The sequence below is a fragment of the Candida parapsilosis genome, contig 006139 (genome assembly GCF_000182765.1).
Source record: "Candida parapsilosis strain CDC317 annotated contig 006139".
Classification (NCBI taxonomy): domain Eukaryota; kingdom Fungi; phylum Ascomycota; class Pichiomycetes; order Serinales; family Debaryomycetaceae; genus Lodderomyces; species Lodderomyces parapsilosis.
The window spans coordinates 88,482-100,524 of record NW_023503282.1 but is presented as its reverse complement, the minus strand read 5'-3'; the positions used below and the strand labels follow the sequence as shown (position 1 = coordinate 100,524).

The window sequence follows — 12,043 nt, the reverse complement described above, 5'->3', positions numbered from 1 at the left end:
ACATACAACTAGCTAGGTCAATATACCGAATTGGCGATCTTCTCATTTTCTCATCACACAATTATCCACAGCCGACTTCAAAAATAGTCTTTGTAGAAATGGCATTCTTTGAAAGTTTAAAAGACAAAGCTATCAATACCTTTAATGAAGTGGTTTTGAATAAAGAGGTCGGAGGAGACGGATTGACCAAAGAACAAAAGTTTTGTCAAAAGTTTCAACTTCCGGAGGAGGAGAGAATCATTCAAGAATCTAATGTTGTTATACAATACAGATCAGACTATTTAGAACCCAGTTCAAAGTCCAAAGGACCTCAACGATACCGTGAGCTTGAAGACGATGATTTTGAGCTTAACTTTCAAGGCAAGCTATATCTTACCCAGCACTTTTTGATTTTTAGAGACAATCAAGATCCAAGAGATTGTTCATTCACATTGCAATTATCTACCATCAAGAAAGTGGAAAGAGAATCAGCTTCGTTTGATTATAACTTTGTGTTGTCATTGACTACTGTGAGCAGGTTGCACATCAAATTTTACTTTAGTGGTGGGATCAGATCCGACAATGAGAGATTTGCTCAATGTTTATCAATGACATTGAAAAAGAACCAAACAAACATTAAAAAGCTTAAACCATTTATCCAAACATGTTATTCTGAGTACATTTTATCAAAAAATAAAGTATCGAATGAAGATATCGAGCATGCTCCTCCTGGTGGGTTAGGATTGAAGTTCAAATTTCCAGGGAATGCCAAAGAGTCCAAGGATAAAGTTAAGCTTAAATTATGGTTTGATTTTTTCAAAGAAAATGGTCGAAACCTATCATTGATCAAGACACCAATGTTTTATAAGTTGATTAGAGTTGGTTTACCTAATAGATTGAGAGGGGAGATCTGGGAATTATGTTGTGGATCGATGTATTTGAGATTAGACCATCAAGAAGAATATACCAAATTGTTGACTGACAACCAAGGCAAAAAATCGTTTGCAATCGAGGAAATTGAAAAAGACTTGAATAGGTCGCTTCCCGAATATGCTGCTTATCAGAGTTCAGAAGGTATAGAAAGTTTGAGGAAAGTGTTAACCGCCTTTTCGTGGAAAAATCCCGAAGTTGGGTATTGCCAAGCAATGAATATCGTTGTAGCAGCATTGTTGATATACATGTCGGAGGAACAAGCATTTTGGACTTTGAATGTGTTGTGTGATAGAATCGTACCGGGATATTATTCCAAAACAATGTACGGAACATTACTTGACCAGAGAGTGTTTGAGTCATTAGTGGAAACAACCATGCCAGTACTTTGGGAACATATTTGCAAGAATGATATTCAATTATCTGTTGTTTCATTGCCATGGTTTTTGTCATTGTATTTGTCATCTATGCCACTAGTGTTTGCATTTAGAATATTGGATATTTTTTTCATGCAAGGACCCAAGACCTTGTTTCAAGTTGCCTTGGCCATCTTAAAGATTAACGGTGAAGAGTTGTTGAAAACAGAAGATGACGGAACTTTTATTTCAATCATAAAGGAGTACTTTCTTAGTTTGGATACATCAGCACATCCCAATTCACCACAATTAAAGTATAGAAATATCACCAAGTTTCAAGACTTGCTTTTGGTGTCGTTTAAGGAATTTTCCAACATAGATGAAGAAACTATTCGCCTGCATAGGGCCAAACACAGAGATACAATTTATCAGAACATTTCCACTTTTGTCAAGCGCACAGAGATTAGACATTTGCCAAAAACACCAAACATACCACAAAGTACCATCGATGTTTTATATGATAGGTTTTATTCACAAGTGGAAGCATCAAACATCACCAAGGGTTCAGGTTCAAGTACGATTGATTTTAAATCATTTGTAAAATTTTTGTCGGAGGTTTGCGATTGGGTTGATGACACTGACATTGATTCGATTCCTGACAATCATTTTTTGCACAGATTATTCAACCACTGGGATTCAGAGAACCAACATGCACTATCGTTTGCTGACTTGTTGGTGGGATTAAATTCATTAGTTGAACCTGATCTCATGACGGCTATATCCAACTTTTACAACCTTTATGATACGAAACATAACAACAAAATTGACCGAGAAGGTATATTGCAAATCTCGGAAGATCTATTGTACATAACTAAGCCTTGGACAGAGGGACGGTTGCTTGATGAAATTACCCGTTCAGCTATCGAAGACGAAGTTGCAGAAGCTGCTTCGAAAGTGCAATCGGAAAAGGGCGAGCTACTACAATCTCAAATTGATTCAATCAAGGAGAAACTTGTTGTACAACAAAATGAAAGGTACCTACAAGCAGCAAGCAATTTTATCAATCGCGCATTCGAGTATGCCCAACCAGTGGAGGAGGAACTACTAATCAAGGATTTGGTTATCCAGGACAAGGAAAAGAGAAACAAGGCGTTGGATCCATCGCATCCATTGTATATCAATGTTGCTACATTTCGTATGGTAATTTTAGCTGAGCCAAGTTATGAGCTTTTATTCTCAAGAGAGTGGATGTTGGAGTTGGGTCGACCATTGGATGCCAAGGTCAACCCAATGAGATCAATGCTCGATGCGCTTTTAGCTGATGGAAAGAAGGTTGCCAACAAGGTGAGAATGAGACTGGATTCAAGAGAGGAGGAGGAAAGAGATGATGATTTTGGTGTGATATCGATTGATGAAAAAGAGAAGAATTTGCTCTTGGATATTTAGAATTTAAATGCGAATGGAATTCTTTGTAAGTTTTCATCTCTTTTATATTTATTGTTATTACAACAAGAGAAGAGAGATAGAAGCCTACATTAAAGCCTAAATAGTTGAGAATTGTGCAAAAGAAAAAGATAAGAATTGAACTAGAAAAGTCTACTTGGCTATACACCAGAATATCATCGTCATTCTAGTTTCTCTTAAATAGCTTTTTAAGTTTACCACCCAATTTCTTTTTTTGTGGAGATGACTGAGCAGCTGGTGATGGTGCAGCCACTGGTGAACTATCCAGAACTGCTGCTGGAAGTGCTGCCGCTGGCATGTCATCATCATCATCCGAGTCATTAAATCTTGATTTGAACCCATTTTTCGAAGGGCCAGGAAGATCTCTCAAAGTGGTCCTCCCCTGCAGTGGTTGTGGTTGTGATTGTGGTTGATGCTGCAGTGGTTTTGATTGTGGTTGTAGATGGTGACGTTGTTGTTGTTGTTGTTGTTGTTGTTGTTGTTGTTGTTGTTGTGGAACATGTTGCTCTCTATTTGGACTTCTAGCAGGAACATCGTCATTGGGTTCCTTTGAAAAAGAAGATTGTCTTTTCAGAGGCTGAAATTGAGAAAAGGGCCTTGATTGTGCTTTTGCATAAAGATCTGATACGGAAACACCCTTCAGTTGTTGACGTTGTGGTTGATGTTGCTGCTGCATAGGGCCAACCATTGATTGTGGCCTCATTGACATTCTGAATTGTGATGATGGTGGTGGTTGCTGCTGTGGATGTTGTTGTCTCCTCAATGTCTGTTGACTCAATCTCTTGGCGGGTGCCTTTTGGAATTGAGGTGTGGTTGAAAACAGCGGATACGCACCACCACCATGTTGTGAGTTCAACCTGGTGTTTTCTGCTGTAGTTAATGACAAATATGCTTGTTTAGCGGCATTGCTGTTTATTGTTGCATGTGATGGCTGTGGTGGTGCCGCTGGACCTTGTTTTTGAGGAAGTTGTGCAAAGGAGCTTGACGACTTCATTGCCGACTTGATTGGTTTCTTTGTTGAGTCATTTGAGTAGACAGATGATTTTGAGCTCAGCGCGGTAGCAACTGCTGGAGGCAACAACGTGTCGGCACTTTCGACCTTGCTATTGATGGTAGCTGCGTTGCGGTCATCATCCGCCAAACGTGGCTCAACAATTAGTGGAGGCTCCTTAGAGTCTTCGTATTGAGCAATAACATTCATTTCCTCTGTGGCATCAAGTCTATCAGCTTCTTCGGTAGCCCAGTTTCTTGATTTGTTTGTGGGATCAACTTCATCATCTTTGTCACTAACTACTTCGATATCACTTAATTTTTCCAACTCGGAACCAGGTGGTGCATTTTCAGCATTGTCAACAACTACCGCCACACGAATATTGTCATCAATATCTGAACCATCAACAGAGCTTGAATGATCACTTATCGAAGAAGAAGCGACAATCTCACCCACAGAGACAACTTCATTCTCAGATGAGTCTGTTAGCTCATCCTCGTGACTCTGTGTATTGGTAACTGACTTTTCCGTAGGAAGATTTGCACTAGCTTGCTCTTCATGTTGATCTACCATCAATATTTCCTCATCCTTTTCCTCTGCAGCAAGATTTTTCTTGTCCAACTCGTCCACAGCCTTTGTTTTTTCAATAATAGGAACATATTCATCGTCCAAACTACTGGAGAATTCTTTTTTGTTTTCTATAGTGTTCTTTTCAGTCGACGACTTTTCAAATTCCTTCTGTTTGCGCTCATTTGCTAAATTCTGCTCCCTCAACCTTTCATACTCCAATCTCTTTTCTTCGAGTTCCTTTGCCAATTGCTTTTCGTGTTCAATTTCCTTCTCCAATGCTCTTAGTTTAGCTTCATGGGCTTGGTTTGTATCGACTTTTCCCAAAGATTCTTCCAAATTGACGTCTTCACTCATTGATTGCATCTTTGATGGGGTGCTGACATTTCTCACTTGTTGTGCTGGCCTCTGTTGCAGTCTGGTATTCAATGAGCTTGCTCTTGAGGGGGGTTTCTTGTTGGCAATATTGCGCAATGAACCAGATCTCGATGATATAGGATTCAATCTCATAGAATTGCTTCTAGCCACTTCTTTTTGGAAAGTTGATTCTGGTACCTCAATAATTTTGATCCCTGTGGGACTAGGTACATATTTTTTGACCATTCGAACTGGGGGAGCCACTTTAGGTTGACCTTGCGATTTCAGATTTGCTGTGGGCAATCTAAGATCTTGCATTTTTGCTTTATTGTTCAAGTACACTTGAGTTGACTCTTCAGTAATCTCATCTAGATATGAATCATTGAAACTATCGTCAATATCGTACACTTCAGGGTGGTGTGAATTATAGTAAGCCGCAGCTTGGCTGGAATTGCCTCGATTAGATCCCTGAGATGAGAAAGATCCATTTGAAAAGCGTCTTTGAGAAGCTGTATGCGTCGGTGGTGGTTGAAGCTGAATATTCGATTTCGATCCTCTTTTCAAAAGACTTCCATTTGAGCTGTTCAAAGATGACACCCTCTGTTGTGAAGTATTTGGCTGCTGATATTGAAAAGATGGTGAGCGTGAAACACTTTGGTTTCCCTTTTGTTGCTTCATAGCATTACCAATCGTCAAAGCAGCAGCTAAAGCTCCCGAATTAGGCTTGTTTGTGTTGTTGGTGTTTTGGCTCACACCAGTGTAGGCTGTGCCGTGTGAAGATCTCGAGGACCTATTTCTTGAAAACATTGCACGTTATCCCAATTGGTTCAATGAATATCAGATCTATAAGTTGGGGGGTAGCTAGAGGGTTTGTATTGAAATAAAAGTTGAGATGCTTTTGTCGAATGCAATATATTTTTAGGTTGCGATCCCAAAAGGAGAGATTTCCGGGAAAAAAAAATAGAATTAGCAGAGAGAGAGAGAGAGAGAGAGAAAGAGACAGATGAAATTTGCCATTTTGTGCCATTATACACGAACAAGTAACTAAAAATACTGGCGCAGTTTGAAGCAACCAGAGGAAGAGCAAGTTGGGCGAGCCTTAGCCCACAACGAGTAAAGGAAGTGTAATATCAAACGGTTTTCCTTGCAGCAAGTGTGTTAATTTAAAATGGAGAGTGTTCTTGTATTCAAGCGCCCCCTGTCTTCAAATACCCAGCGCATATCTCCTCGATGACGCCAGCGTCAACCTGTTTAGCCCCAATAAGTTCGAAACCCAAGTGCCAGCTTGTTGACCATTCTTTACTAGTAATCCCAAGACAGGACGAACTGACATTAGAAGTCCCGTCAAAAAGAATCCCTGCAATAGCGGTAGCACAATTTGATCTTTGATGATGGCAAATATCACTATTCTCGGTGTTATTGGTTTCAAAGGTTTCGGGTCTTCCAAATAATCTTCCTCTTCCTTATCCAAGTTTTCATTAAGTAACTCGAGCTCACCATCAGTCAATTTAGGCAAAGGATTGTAATTCTTCTTATTGAAAATGGAGTGTTTTCCCTCAATTTCTTTATTTCCAGCGTAGGTGTTTAGTTGTCGCATGAACGACTGCTCAAATCTTAAATCAGGTATAGTATATGACATTGATAGGATCGTGTGCTTTGGAAATGTGTAGGTTCGGTAGGGTGTAATAAAGTCAACAGAGAAGATTAAAGTTCAGTTGAAAAAAAAAAAAAAAAAAGTTGGAAAATAAACATCCTCGACCATTCAAGGTATACTACCAATCACACATAACTTACCTACATCATGGAGCGAGAACAAGGACCATCCATCACTATACGAGAACGAGAGTTGGATAGAGTTGATTTTGTTTTGGGAAATGTCGATTTGTCAGTAGCCAACGCCCTCAGAAGAACCATGCTCGCTGAAGTACCCACATTAGCCATCGACTTGGTCGAGATTGATGTCAACACATCAGTTCTCGCTGACGAGTTTTTGGCCCATAGACTAGGGCTCATACCGCTTGTTAGTGAAAACATAGAGAATTTAAAGTATTCAAGAGATTGTACCTGTGACAACTACTGTCCCCAATGTTCAGTGACATTAGAATTGACGGCTAAATGTGATACAGACTCAACCATGAATGTTTACGCCAGTGATCTTTTCAAGCCACCGAGTCCTTACCTGTTAGGTACGCCTGTGTATAGGGACCACATGGAGAGAGGCCCTATCATTTGCAAGTTGAGGAAACATCAAGAATTACGTCTAACTTGTATTGCTAAAAAGGGAATCGCAAAGGAACATGCAAAATGGTCCCCGTGTGCTGCTATAGGGTTTGAATACGACCCCTGGAACAAGCTAAAGCACACTGATTATTGGTACGAAGTTGATGCTAACGAAGAATGGCCTAAATCGAAAAATTGTGATTGGGAAGAACAACCTGACCCTGAAGAAAAATTTGATTACAAGGCAAAACCTAATGATTTTTATTTTGATGTGGAAACAGTGGGAAGTTTGGCTCCCAATGATGTTGTAATTCAAGCTATCAAAACATTGCAAGAGAAATTGGCTTCGGTTGTTATAGAGTTAGACAAGGATAAAGTAGAAGGAGGTGATGTTCCAGATGGTGGGTTCACCACTTATGGAAGAACAGACTATGGACGTGGTGGAGAGACGCCAATGATTGGCGGTGCCACACCATATGGCGGAAGCACTACTTCCGGCAACTCTAGTGGATACGGTGGAGGTACATGGAATTGAAAATAGGGAATATATAGGGTGTATAGAGTTCAATTATTTTTTTGATTCCACTTTATCAAATCATCAAACTTGACGAGTTTGCCTCCAAAGATATCAAGGGCACTACCAAAAGTCAAGTCGACTTTCCCATTACTCAAGCTTTTAACAAGCTCAAGATCTTCGATCGACTTTGCCCCTCCAGCGTAGACTATTTTACCTTCAAAGTTGGGAGGGCACCAGCTACCCAAACTGGAAACCAACTTTTCATCAATACCTTTGCACAATCCTTCCACATCGGCAGCGTGTATTAGCAACTCGTCACAGTATTTACTCACATTAAACAAAAAGTCTTGGCTCAATCGGTTACCTGTAATTGTTTGCCATTTATTCATTGCCACGTACCAAACAGTCCCACTATCGTCGTTGATGATAGTTCGACAACTCAAGTCCACAATTAGGTGCTTCTTACCGACTTTATTGCTAATAGTCTTCAACTTGTCAAAATCGAGCTCCATTTTATCTGTCTCTTCATTTTTGGAAAAGAGCCAACTGGTGATAATGACATGCGACGCACCTTTATCGACCCATCCTTGTGCATTTTCCAAATGGATCCCTCCGCCAACTTGTAAGCCACCAGGCCATGTCTTGCATGCCAATTCAGCAGCTTTATCGTTTTCTGGATTCAGACCGAGCTTGATCACATGACACCCTTGAAGGTTATTCTCAGAATACAACTGAGCGTAATATGACGATGGTTTCGTCAGTACAAAATTCTCTAACGTTTTGGATGTGTTTGCAGTGGAATTGACATCATCTTGGGTTAAAGTGCCTCCTACTATTTGTTTGACTTGACCTGAATGGATATCTATACAACCTCTGAACTTTGTCATCGTGGGAGCTAATCTTTTGATGCTGCTTTCTTTTTTTTTTTTTTTTCGTAAACCTCATGAGAAGATCATCTTACAGTTTGTTTCTTCTTCAACATGAGTGAAGAAGATGCAGAGTACAGAAGAGCATTGGAAATACAAAGACGAAATTTCGAGGCCCAGTTTGGGTCTATTGGTGACCTTGGGTTTGATGATAAACTAGATGAGGTGGATCAAGATGAAAGCTCATTACTGGAAGATTCTGAGGAAGAGAATAAATTCGATGGGTTTACCAGCGAGGGTGAAGACTCTTCTGAATCGGAAGAGGAGATAACGTTCAGCGAGGACAATCCACCCAAACCCAAGGTAATCAAGCTCAACACAACCACTTCAGATGTACCCCACCTTGTCCCATCCAAAATTGAACGAAAGTTACTAAAATCAGGAAGAGCAGCAACACTTGCTGAGATTGAGAATGTCACTAAACGTGCCTCCAAGCAGACACTCAAGCAAGCAAACAAGACGGCAAAAGAAGAGGCTGACAATCTCGAAAATGACTTAAAATTACAACGATTATTAAAAGAGTCTCACATATTAGCCAATAACGTAGATCCCCAATTCAGTGGAGCGGATCTAACTTTGAAAACGATTGATTTCGAAGACCCCACAGGCAAATCTCGTAAACGAGTGCTATCCTCACGACTCCAGGAATTGTCCACCACTAACTTAACAAAAGACAAGAAACTAGAATCAATGCCAATGAATATGCGAAAGGGAATGATTGCAAAACGAGATGAAAAGATAGCTAAGTACGAGAAAGAAGCACGCAATGCGGGAATTGTGCTATCAAAATTGAAAAAGGGACAAGTTAGAGACTTGAATGCAGGAAGAGGATCAACTTCATCAAGTGAACGATTAGGCGCTGGTAAGAAGCACAATAAAGTAACAAAAAGACCGCGTGGGTTGAAGATTAACGGTGTTGGTAAATCAACTAGAAACGGATTGGTTATATCGCAAAATGACATTGACCGGATCAATAACCAGGGGAAGAAAAAGTTTGGTAAAAAACGATAAATTAGTACAATACATTCAGACTCTATATTTTTTCTCCCTTTACACCCCTATGATTGTCAAATTATCATTGCCTTCATTGCCTTCAATAGTCAAACCATGTTCATTAGCCAAGTGCAAAACACAAATAAAACAAAAACTGGTGGAAAGTTCCTTAACTTGTTCCGGTGAGTACATTGTCTTTACTCTTTTGATTACTTCATTGAACTTGATCTCTCGTTGGGATATGCCATTGTTGTCATTAGATGATGAATTCGATGCCGCAACCCCTTCTGTAATGGCTCTCCATATGTTATCTTTCAAGAGTTTTATATCGACTCTTTTGGCAACACGTGAAAAATTAACAAACTCGGTCCTTCGTTTACCAATGACTCCAGCTGGCTGTGAGTTTAATTGAGATTCTGATACTGGGCCCACTGAATTTGAATCGTGGGTGGCGGCAACTCCATTTTCAGGTACATCTTCCAATGCATCATTGAAATCGATGCCATCGTAATCGTTATCGAAATCTTCATATTCTGCTTGATGGAATGAATGAGCTAGCCTTTCGCGGTCATCCGTGTTTTCAGCATCTTGGGCCTCCCTAGCTTGATACTGCTCGGCAAAGAAATTTGAATCGGTCAATTTAGCTTGTTCAGTTGCGTCATCATACGCTACAGGATTCTTGGGGAAATACATAATCGGGGTATTTGGCTTTTGAATCAAACTGACTAACCTCGAGGATGTGAACTTGATATCATCAGGCAATAAATTCTTTTCCTTTATTTCTTCAAATGTATCAGCATCGTAAATTTCATAAATGTTTATCGATTTCAAATTGATGAAATTAGGATCTCTATGCAGTTTGAATAGTAGATCCTCATCGACATTTTCCAGACTGAAAAAATCAATAGCTGTAACAGTTTTCTTATTCTTCTTTGTAGGTGCAGTTATGTCTGGTTTTTTCTCCTTGGCAAATTGATCAATATTGTTTGCTTTTTTAAAAGCAGATACTTTCCAATGCTCAGGACCAGCCCAACTTATTTTCAATTTCTCATCAAAATAATTCATCAAATCTTCATCCAATAATGCCGTATTGGTTTTGGTTTGAGTACTATATGGATCAGACTTCTCTTCAAATAATTTTTGCAAAACACTTGCATTGACATGGTTTAGAAGATCGTGATCATTTGAGGGAGCGGTATCGGCATCTCCTTCTTGATCGCCAAAATCATCAAATCCAAAATCATTGTCCATATCGAAATCATTTTGGTCAGCTTCATTTTCTTGTACATCATTCATTCGAGTATTGAAATCATTGAGTATACTCTTGGCTTTGTTTAGATCATCTAAAGCCGATCGAAATTCACCGAGAGAGGGGCATATTGTCCTTTCCTCAATGGGGATGTGATCTTCAAATATGGTCTTCCCTAAATCGGAAATGTCAACTTCAGCATCATCATTCGTCAAGTCTTGTGTCTCAACAACCTCCTTATCTTGAGCATTTTGAGTTGAAGTTGCATCAAATACAACTCTTCCCGAGGCATTAATACTCAATGTATTCAACAAGAGACTTTTAGCACCACCTTCGTCAAATTCAGCCAATGCTTTTTTGAATAGGGGGTCTATGGCCAACTCTTGATCCAATTTTTTAATCCTTATTGTGTCAAAGTCCACAAGTGTAGACTCAACAACTTTATTCACTTTACGCTTCTTTTTTGCTCCATCCTCATTTTCATCTTCGTTATCCGATGCAAGTCTTTCGCCATCATCCAATCCTTCTTCGTCTTCATCTGCCGAATTAGCATTTCTAGATTTCTCGCTTTGCTTCGCGGCCAACCCACTCAATAACTTCCCGGTTTCCGTAGCGGCGGAATCAATTCTGTTTGAGTAAATCTTTATACATCCATCCAAAGTAGCTGAGGCACGTTGAAAATTGATATGATCACCATCTTTGATAACGTTTAAATCATGGAAATAATCAATCAACGCAAATTGCCACGAGTTTTTGATATTGATCTTGTTATCGGTGGACATTTTGATCCATTCTTCAAAATTTGATAAAATTTGGTGTTTATTCTCATTGAATCCAATGCCAGCTTCTTCAAACGATTCATTACTTAGGTCATCTTGGGCCAAACTACGACTAACATGTCTTGTGTGTGAGCTCACTCTATTCAGTATTATTCTTCGACTGGCACTACCACTTTGATTGCCCGATAGTATGCGATTTGGTTGTTGTGGTTGTTGTGGTGTCAGTCGCGAGAAGTTGTGATGACTTATATGGCCAGAGGATGGAATATGGTGACTATTGACTCTTTTATCTCCTTTAGATCGTTTCTTGGGTAGCACTTGGGCAGACATAACGTGTGTTGGTTCAATAGACTCAGGCTCTGTTGATGGCTTTTTTTTGTTTACACTTGTTTGACGCATTTTGGTGTTGCTTTTGATTTCAATGTCGCAAAAAAGGAAGAAAGCCAATGTCAAGAATGTGCATGATACGACAGAAATAAGTTCAATGACACTCAATTTCGAGTGCCTTAGAAACGATGCAACATGTAAATTGAGTTAAAGATGTACTTTCGGTGGAGCAATGATATCAGAGGCAGGTCTCCTGTCTTTTTATGCCAAGTAAGTTAAATTCTTTCTCTTTTGTTGTCCATTTGGCAGTGTGCGGATATATATAACCGAGGTGCTAAGTACTATCACGTGATGACCTTTTTGCTTCCGGTAGATTCTTAACGAGAAA

At 39.6% G+C, this 12,043-nt stretch overlaps 7 protein-coding genes across 7 annotated transcripts; 3 read left to right on the top strand and 4 right to left on the bottom strand. All coding sequences in view use genetic code 12, as the record gives it.

Moving 5' to 3' along the window:
• Positions 1-98: 98 nt before the first annotated feature.
• Positions 99-2,711, top strand: GYP2 (Gyp2p; the record flags this gene model as incomplete). Its single annotated transcript, XM_036810451.1, has 1 exon — positions 99-2,711. The coding sequence occupies one exon, from the start codon at positions 99-101 to the stop codon at positions 2,709-2,711; it is 2,613 nt and encodes an 870-aa protein (XP_036666986.1).
• Positions 2,712-2,895: 184 nt separating this feature from the next.
• Positions 2,896-5,451, bottom strand: CPAR2_500460 (uncharacterized protein; the record flags this gene model as incomplete). The annotated part of the gene is made up of 1 exon (XM_036810450.1): positions 2,896-5,451. One exon carries the CDS (start codon positions 5,449-5,451, stop codon positions 2,896-2,898), a length of 2,556 nt encoding a protein of 851 aa, XP_036666985.1.
• A 397-nt stretch (positions 5,452-5,848) lies between these two features.
• On the bottom strand, positions 5,849-6,283 carry CPAR2_500450 (uncharacterized protein; the record flags this gene model as incomplete). Its single annotated transcript, XM_036810449.1, has 1 exon — positions 5,849-6,283. The coding sequence occupies one exon, from the start codon at positions 6,281-6,283 to the stop codon at positions 5,849-5,851; it is 435 nt and encodes a 144-aa protein (XP_036666984.1).
• Positions 6,284-6,445: 162 nt separating this feature from the next.
• On the top strand, positions 6,446-7,399 carry CPAR2_500440 (DNA-directed RNA polymerase II core subunit; the record flags this gene model as incomplete). The annotated part of the gene is made up of 1 exon (XM_036810448.1): positions 6,446-7,399. The coding sequence occupies one exon, from the start codon at positions 6,446-6,448 to the stop codon at positions 7,397-7,399; it is 954 nt and encodes a 317-aa protein (XP_036666983.1).
• Positions 7,400-7,428: 29 nt separating this feature from the next.
• On the bottom strand, positions 7,429-8,268 carry CPAR2_500430 (1-(5-phosphoribosyl)-5- ((5-phosphoribosylamino)methylideneamino)imidazole-4-carboxamide isomerase; the record flags this gene model as incomplete). The annotated part of the gene is made up of 1 exon (XM_036810447.1): positions 7,429-8,268. The coding sequence occupies one exon, from the start codon at positions 8,266-8,268 to the stop codon at positions 7,429-7,431; it is 840 nt and encodes a 279-aa protein (XP_036666982.1).
• A 93-nt stretch (positions 8,269-8,361) lies between these two features.
• On the top strand, positions 8,362-9,318 carry CPAR2_500420 (uncharacterized protein; the record flags this gene model as incomplete). Its single annotated transcript, XM_036810445.1, has 1 exon — positions 8,362-9,318. One exon carries the CDS (start codon positions 8,362-8,364, stop codon positions 9,316-9,318), a length of 957 nt encoding a protein of 318 aa, XP_036666981.1.
• A 39-nt stretch (positions 9,319-9,357) lies between these two features.
• On the bottom strand, positions 9,358-11,727 carry BRN1 (condensin subunit; the record flags this gene model as incomplete). Its single annotated transcript, XM_036810444.1, has 1 exon — positions 9,358-11,727. One exon carries the CDS (start codon positions 11,725-11,727, stop codon positions 9,358-9,360), a length of 2,370 nt encoding a protein of 789 aa, XP_036666980.1.
• Between the last annotated feature and the right edge of the window lie 316 nt (positions 11,728-12,043).